We start from the raw sequence: 9,142 nt of genomic DNA on the forward strand, positions 1-9,142 counted from the left end.
TCATCTACTCTGCAGGGCAGTTAAGTATAGTTGCGCTTGTCCCTACTTTTCGTTATACAATCCCCTAATCTGTTTGCAAGAAAGGTTGCACAGTACCGAATGTGTAAAGGGGCTGTAGTCCTACTCGGCTCAGGCTTGCGGGAAAGTGATATAGTATATAAAGTATAGTAGATTTTGTGGACTTTCTGACGTGAGTTTTTTGATAGCGGTAGCAGTTTATGGAATCATTTTTCCCGGTGACTGGATTTGCTCTATAATAATCATATTTGTGATTTATTTTTAACTTTGAAAACACTCACCTCCCAAAGTGTGTTTGTTTTTTTTTTTTCTTTTTTCTTGATTTACAGCACTGCTGCAAAGCACAGACTTTCCAGTGATGCGCTATTAAATTTTGTTGTAAGCAAATACAAATTGCCAAAGCAGATCTTGCAAGTCATCCATCATGTGTGGAATGAGGAGGGGAAAAGTCTGTTAGAGAATGAAGGATCCAGAGATTTGTTGCCAGCCTTACAAGTAAGATTCATATACAGATTTTTAAAATGGATTACAATTCTTCTTCCATTGTATCAGTATGGGATTAGACCCACACTTTCTGGGTTTATGTGTCTTTGCCTCTTATGACTCTAGGCTCACATATTTTTTTTATTAAAAAATGAAAAATGTTTAAATGTACCTTCTTTCTCTCCTTGCTTTTGTTTCATCTCTCAAATGCAAGCTTTTTTCTGCTATTCCCATAAGGACGCTCTGCCCTCACTGATACGGGCAGTAGGGATTTGTTAGTCTTGCACAGGTCATTTTTAATGGCCATCGTACCAGAAAACTGTCTATAGTGCTTTATGGACTTCCCTAGTGTAAGTCACTCTTTATGTTTTGGTGCTGGTTTATATGAAGGTCATTTTGCATGTGCTGAATCTATTTGGTTGTATTGTTGTACTAGTCTTATATTTTGAAGTTTGCATTTGTATGGCAAGTACACATTACTGTAGTTTGAAAATGTATATGCCACTACTATGCCTTTAGTAGAGGAGGTAATGGGAGTCAGAAACTTTTGTGTGTTTTTTTTTTTTTCTTTGTAAGTATAACAAATCGGGGTGCAGTCATCACCTCTTAGATGGTTATTAAAATATTAGTGAGCTGGCAATATATGGATCTAAATTCTTTCTGATTCAGTGGAGACAGGCTGAATTTGGATCCATGTATGGACATGGTGGTTGTATAGAAGTGGACCTACTGATCTGGATCAAGATCACAAGTCCCGAGTTGGATTTTCGGGGGGATGCCAGTGTGCCCCAGCCAGATCAATACAATGCTCATATGTGGTTTTACATGGTACACAGAGGTTTCTCTGCAGTGCATGAGGATATGTTCCAGTGACAACTGTATTAGGACCCATTCCCACCATTTTCTCTGGTGCAGTAAATCACTACACACATTAGTGCATTTTGGGCACCTGCAACATATGTGTGTCGGGGTGCACCACAATAAGCTAAACTGGCAGCTGTGAACCCACCCCAAGAGGATTTCTCATTCTTTTAGATCATTAATGACAAAAAAAAGGTTTACAGATTGTTGCTCAGCTATCATATTTCATTTATTTATTTATTTTTATTCTTGCAGTTTGTTGATTTTCAGTGGAAAATTGGAATGGCCGTTAGTTCGGACAATTGTCGATCCCTGAATCATCCCTATGTTACTGTGTCGTTAAAGGTGGCTGATTCTTCTGGTCAGGTCACAAATAAAGTCTTTGAGATGTCTATTGCTGAATTTCAGGTTGGTGAAAGTCACTGTTGACATTTTTATTCTTGGATTAAAATTTCAGTTTGTTCTACCTTTTCAAAAAGTTACGAAGCAAAATGGACACAGCTGCTCTTCTGTCACTTGATGTTCCCACCATATAAAAATTCAGTGGTTAATTTAAATAGCTTAAAGTAATTTTTTATGGGACAAACATGGAAACTGCTATTGCTGATCTCCTATTGAAAATGTTAATTGGTATGGTTTCAGTACTTTCTTAGTCACTTGGTCAGCAGATTGCAGGTGGGCACACAGTTAATGAATGGCAGGAAGAATCAAATAAATACATGGATGCTCACCAGCACTCTCGCAGTTCATTGATAACTACAAGCCATCGATGATGAAGGCCGATGGTAGATGTAGTTAATTTATTCATAGAATTGTGCCCACACGGCCGCACTGTTTTTGAATTCTACAGGGAGAAGATGCCCTGCTCACTGTCGCATGGAGGGGGGGTCAGAAAGGGGATAGGAGGCTGGAGCTGGAACCTAAATATGGGTGAAACATGTAACATGTTCCAAAATGAGCCCATCCTTTAAACCCAAAAGCAAACATTTATTGTATTACAGCTTACCAATTCTTAAATACCTAGTTGGTAAGGTTGAATAAAGACACCAGTCCATCCAGTTCAACCTGTGTGGGTGTGTGTGTATTTATGTCCTTACCACTTCCTATATCCTGGTATATTGTGTTCAACAAGATGCCCATCTAGAAAAACAAATGTGTAGCACTATAATAAAGACAATGATATAAAAATATACGAATAACCATATAGATCATTCAGATAAGAGAAAAAGATTATTCACAATGTTAATTAAACATGGGAATCAAAGTCATATTTAAAAATTAGGTAAACATCGAAGTGTACATATTAGTGAGAAGATATATAAGTGAAAAAATATAAGTGGAAAATAATCATTAATAAAATATCAGAAATAAGGTGCTTATGCCGAATAAGTCCCAAAAATATATAATGTCCAGAGGTGAATTTATAGAGAAGTCAGTTTTCGCAAACGTTATTTTCAAAACCAGTGCCTACTCTTCTAACATGCAACATCACCGTGAAAATGGGGGAGGCTTACCAGAGGACTTGGACTTAGTGAGACATACATCCCCCAAGTCGTATATGCTTTGTATATGGGGTCTATCCGATAGATATGAATATTCCTTAGATTCAGCTTGTACCGCAACGTCAAAGTGGATGAAAAATCTTTAATGTCCAATGCAAGTTGGGATAAAGGGTCTCGTATATAATACCATAAAAGCAGAGACCCGACATAGCGTAATATTGTCACATACATTTTTTAATACCGTATATACTCGAGTATAAGCCGAGATTTTCAGCCTCTTTTTTGAGGCTGAAAGTGCTCCCCTCGGCTTATACTCGAGTCACCGCTGTCTGACTGCTCGATCAGCGTGTCGAGCAGACAGACAGCGGCCATTCTATAATTCAAAAGCCGCGCCTCCGGCTCCGCCTTCGCCTGTGATAGGCGGAACACTGAATTTCCCAGCAGCCTGTGTTCCGCCTATCACGGACATCGTCTCATCCTCGTACTACGGACGAGGATGAAAGGATGTCCGTGATAGGCGGAACACAGACTGCTGGGAAATTGTGTTCCGCCTATCACAGACAGGGAGGCGCGGCATTTGAACAGGGGAATGGGCGCCGACGAAGAGCGGTGATCCTGGGACGGGACCGGACGGAGGCTCGGCTCGGGACGGGACGGGACCGGACGGAGTCTCGGGACGGGACGGGACCGGACGGAGTCTCGGGACGGGACGGGACCGGACGGAGGCTCGGGACGGGACGGGACCGGACGGAGGCTCGGCTCGGGACGGGACGGGACCGGACGGAGGCTCGGGACACAGGTAGGCTGGACACACACACACACACACACACACACACACACACACAGGGATGGATGGACACACACACAGGGATGGATGGATGGATGGACACACACAGGGATGGATGGATGGATGGACACACACACACACAGGGATGGATGGATGGATGGACACACACACACACAGGGATGGATGGATGGATGGACACACACACACACACAGGGATGGATGGATGGATGGACACACACACACACAGGGATGGATGGACACACACACACACAGGGATGGATGGATGGATGGACACACACACAGGGATGGACAGGCATATCTCACCCTCGGCTTATACACGAGTCAATAGGTTTCCCAGTTTTTTGGGGGTAAATTGGGGGCCTCGGCTTATACTCGGGTCGGCCTATACTCGAGTATATACGGTAATTAAAAATGATGCCCATCTAAGTTTTTTTTGAAATTAGCAACACTTCCCACTGAAACCATCGATTGCTGAAGGGAGTTCCATGTCCTTACCACCCTGACAGTAAAGAATCAGCTATGCTGTTTAGATTAAATCGCTTCTCGTCCAGCTTCATTGAGTGTCTTCTTAAATGACCCGAGACGGAATAGTTTCCTCCCAATGCTAGAATCACCATTAAAATGTTTGTATATTGCGATCATATTCCCTTCTGAGTATCTCTTCTCCAGGGATAATAATAATGTTTGTAATCGTTCATCATAACTGAAGTCCTCCAACCCAATTATTTGTCACCCCCCTACCCTGGACTTTCTGCAGTTCTAGCACATCTTTCCTGAGCACTGGAGACTATAACTAGACGGCATACTCAAGATGTGGCCAAACTTAGATGTAAGGGCTACTATTGACAGGGTGCTTACAAGGATCAGTTTTTGTTTATTTATGTAAATCCTTTGTCCCAAAAGGAAAACTGTTTGTTATAACTGCTTATAAAGTATTAGGTGGAGCTTGGCTTCAGTTTTGTTGGTGTTTCTTAAATCTGTTAGTACATCTAACATTCCCCCTCCCCCCTCAACTCATATTGCTGTGGTCCAAGTGTGCCCCCTGTTCTGCTTCATCCAGAGAGGAGGGCACTCTAATACAGGAGGTGTGTCACGGGCCAGATCACTAAGGGGAAAAAAGTGTGCGAAAGGCCTAAGAAACTAAAACGAATGCAGCCACCACATCTAAGGATTGGTAAGCTGCAATATTCTTTCCTTGATTACCCCATCAACACAGTCACTGGAATCCCTGGAGCACGGGGAGCCATCCCTGCCGGAAGAATACAGTCATTACTGCTAGCAGCTATAACCAGCAGTAATTGCATGCAAAAAAAGAAAAAATCTGACAGGCTGGTTGTACTGAAGTTGATCGATGGATCAACTTCAGTACAACCAGTCTGCCCATAGATGGATTGAATCTTGGCTGGTCTGAGCTGAACCAGCTGGGATTCGATCCACCTATAGCCAGCTGAAAGAGGTTGTATACTCCACTTGGACATTTGTAACTACAGGTAAGCCTATAATAAGGGTTACCTGTAGGTAAAATTAATATGTCTTAAACCTACACGGTTTAGGAGATATTTACCCTGCATGCAGCTGCTGACGTCAACAGCGCATGCGCAGTCAAGGTCCGGTAACTTGCCGTAACGGAGAACTCCCACACGCATGAGCGGAAGTAACGTCATCGCAGCTCTGGCCACTCGCAGCCCCGGAGCCAGCGACCCTGGAAGAAACTGCGAGGCAACGTGTCAGCCCCCTCAGCACCGACAGGGTCTGGCTGTGGGAGCTTCTTTCTAAGGTAAGTATTCCATATTGTTCTTTTTTTTTTTTTTTTTTTTTTTTTTTTTTTTAAACTCATCTTTATTATTTTCTTATATAAAATTCAACAAACAATTACATTCGATCCTAAGGCATTGAGGTTTACACAAGTCCCTCAATGTCTTCACATTTACATACATACTTATCCATAACATATCTATAACAGTACTAGATGGTGGCCTGGGGGAGGGAATACTGGAGGAGAGACATCCTGTGGAAAAAAAAAAAAAAGGGCAGAATTAAATTTGCCCCCTGTGTTATTACCCTTCTTTATGTGCTTTTATTATGCCCTTGTGATTCCTTTACTAAAAAAAAAAAAAAAAAAAGAATTTTGTGTTTATCTTTTCTCTATATTTATTGGCCTTTGACCATTTTTTAATCATTTAGTCATTATTACGTGATTTTGTTCCATTTGTGTCCTTACTTTGGTGTGTTACTTATATTTTTGTGTGTAAGGAGATCCTTAGCCTTCCTTTATGATTTCTAAAAATTGTGTTATTTATTTTTGTGTCCCCACCAATGGTTATCTCTCCTCCTCCCCCCTCCCCCAAGCCCCTCCTCCAATAACATTTCCATCACTTATTCACTTCCCATATACCTTAAGACATACTACAAAAAAAAAAAAAAAAAATTAAAGGCTGTGGTTCGGTTCTCATTTCTTTCTCTTTCTTCTTTCCTTCTCCCTTCTCTTCCCCTTTACCCTTTCAATGATGCACCTTTGGAGGACACGAGCTTACGCAGCAGCTTCTCGATTTTTCTTTCCCTTCCTTCCTCCCTCTCCCTTTAGGGACCTCTGGGATTCCATATTGTTCTAGTATGTGATGCATACTACCACGTTATGCCATTGTCTTGCAGGGTTTCTTTTTTTTAAAGGGGGGGCAGGTTTCAGTGGTTTATTACCACTTTAAGGCATAGCTGCCCCTAACTGCCAGTCTTGAGGGATTTGCAGTGATAATTGGTAATGTCACTACTGTACTGCTCACTGTTATTTTTGCTGGAGGCTCTGACATGAGGAAACAAGGGTCTGCCTTTACCAAGATGGTCACTTGTTCTCAGAGACCCAGTGTACAAAAAAGATGAGCTAAGTCAGTAGTGGGGAAAAATACCAGCTGAAGGGATACCGCAGCCAATTCTGGTGAGTAGTCCTTTGCCCTCTGCTAGCCTTTTTTGGGCATCGCTCCCAGAATTTAGTCCTTCTTTAACACATGGGAAAACAGAAATGTGTTTTTTTTATTTTATTTTTTTGTTTTGTTTTTTTACTGCAGGTGTTTTGTGCTATGCTAGTATGTCTGCAGAGAATGACACCACATTGGGGTTGATTTATTAAAACTGGAGAGTGCAAAATCTGGTGCAGCTGTACATGGTAGCCAATTGGCTTTTAAGTTCAGCTTGTTCAATTAAGCTTTGACAGAAAAAAAAAATGGAAGCTGATTGGTTTCTATGCAGAGCTGCACCAGATTTTGCACTCCCAGTTTTAGTAAATCATCCCCTCTGTGTATAACATATTAACTTATGTTTCTACTTGCTATCAAAATGTGGTGTGAATGGTTGCTGTGACAGACTGCCTGGCACCCGGCCTGGGTGCTTTTGCCAAGATACAGCATTCTCCACCCTGGAACCAGGAATTCTTGCTGATAATAGCACCCAAGAACTGGACGACATCAGCATAGGTGCAAACTGGAAAGCTTTATTGAAAACTCACCCAGAATTTATACCACACAAAATCAGATAAGATCTTTAATCTTGTTTATCCTACACAATGTGAATACATAAACATCCCACAATGGTTCAGTAACGAAGTAAAGTGGACACAATACTAATCACATCTCCAAGAGAATTGGCAGACAGACGGAAACAATAGGCGACTCAATTAACATGGGTCTTCACACATAGAAGGCACACAATGGGGGAATTATACAATAAGAGAGAGACCCCTTCATAAACATATTTACACAAAGCAGCAGAAGACTCCATCTGTTTGAACTGATTATGATCTTCTGCTGTGAGTCTTAGACTAGGAGAGGTTTGAAGCAGTCAAGACTTGGGCTGCTTCCATACCCAACAAAACACAGGAGCCCCAAATCTGTATCCAGGTACTAGGTTCCCAGAGTGTGTGTTTCAGGGAGACATGGACCCGACTCCGAAACAAAACCACTCCGATTCCCCCAGGCACATACCTCCCAAAGAATAGAGTTCCCTCAAAAGGCTATCCTGCAGTCCCCTCCAAAAGCCCATGTCCAGGTTGGGTCTGTCAGTCTGTGTGAAAGGGTTTGTTGCTTAAAAAAAAAAATCTGTGGATTGTCAGATTGGATCATCTTTATGTGTCAAACCTAAAAAATGAACTACTGAATATTCAACCAATATCTTTTTTTGTTTGTTTTTTATTTTTAGAATTTTCACAAACAATTTAAAGAGATGTCTGCCGCTTTAGAAACTGTTTAAAATGGACAGCAAAAAATCTGTCATCCTTTTAACTACAGAAAAAAAATGCCTGCACTTGGATTACTCTGTATAATACTGGGCTTTATTTCTACCTTCTATCGTTTTGAGTGCCAGAATTTGACAGGAAATTAGCTCATTGATGACCACGTTCTACACAAATATTTGTATCAGACACTTCAAGCAACAGATAATTCTGCAGTCTGTAAATCCGATGTTTGAACATTTCCTTATTTCTTGTACAGGTCTCTAAGGAAATTACTTTTTTTTTTTTTTTAATTGTACTATTAATATTTTTTTTCTTACAAACTGTAAAGAGCCTTAATGAATGCTCCCTTCTACGCACAGGTTAAGAACATTTTTGTATTTTTCGAATGTGTACAAAATAAAGTGATTTCATTTCTGTATTGTTTATGGTTTACATTCCTTTTTACTGCACTGCAGTTTCTTTAGGCAATGACATATCTTCCATATTGTTCTGAGATTGTAGAGTCTACACAGCATAGTGAGTCACTGGCCTTTCTAGCATCTGTCAACAGGAACACCATTTCCTACCCTTGGCCTCACACGTATGTTGTGTACAGGACACAGCCTGTGCAGCACCTTTCTCTAGAGATCAACTTGGCTTTTACCCAGCATTTTGCATGTGCTAAATACTATTGTTTCCCAATACAATAATTTTGCCTATAAAGGTAATAAATACAAATAAATCAAGCATTCCTCAGGTTATGTTATAATGAAACCCTTTGGTTTATTAGCAACATCAGAGGAGCAAAAGGGGAATATACCATTTAAATTGCAGAATTGTCTCCCACCAATATGTTACATAGTGTTTTGCCCATGAAATCCACCCTTTGCAAATAATGCATGCTGTAAATCGTCTACAGTTCAGAATCTTTCAAACTGAAGGTGTGTCTAATGGAGAAGGCTTTTGTAAACATCTTGGCTTAAAGTAATACTAAAGTCTGATTTTTAAAGAAAAAAAAAAAACAGGTCTATACTTGCTCTGTGCAGCGGTTTTGCACAAAGCAACCCAAATCCTCCTCTTCTTGGGTCCCTATTCTGTGCTCTTTGCCCCTCCCTCCTGTTGAATGCCCTCACAGCAAGCTTGCTATGGGGGCACCCAAGCCGAGCCGCAGCTCTGTGTGTCCATTCAGACATTGAGCCGTGGTTCGGCCCCACCCCCTCTCTCCTGATTGGTTAACTGACTAACAGTGGGAGCCAATTGCCCTGC

The 9,142-nt window shown here is 41.2% G+C and overlaps 1 protein-coding gene across 2 annotated transcripts in view; it reads left to right on the forward strand.

Annotated features, from left to right (window-relative positions):
- The window catches only part of COMMD6 (COMM domain containing 6), a 30,373-nt gene extending 22,060 nt beyond the window's left edge, over positions 1–8,313 (forward strand). For both annotated transcript variants that reach the window (XM_077483116.1, XM_077483114.1), the window contains 3 exons: positions 348–513; positions 1,618–1,770; positions 7,861–8,313. In XM_077483116.1, coding sequence (XP_077339242.1) covers positions 348–513; positions 1,618–1,770; positions 7,861–7,911 — 370 coding nt within the window. In that variant the 3' untranslated portion in view covers positions 7,912–8,313. The remainder of the gene's footprint in view (positions 1–347; positions 514–1,617; positions 1,771–7,860) is intronic.
- Positions 8,314–9,142: the final 829 nt, after the last annotated feature.

This window comes from Lithobates pipiens, unplaced genomic scaffold (assembly GCF_037356315.1).
Source record: "Lithobates pipiens isolate NorthernLeopardFrog02 unplaced genomic scaffold, aLitPip1_a1.2 Scaffold_16, whole genome shotgun sequence".
Taxonomy (NCBI): Eukaryota; Metazoa; Chordata; class Amphibia; order Anura; family Ranidae; genus Lithobates; species Lithobates pipiens.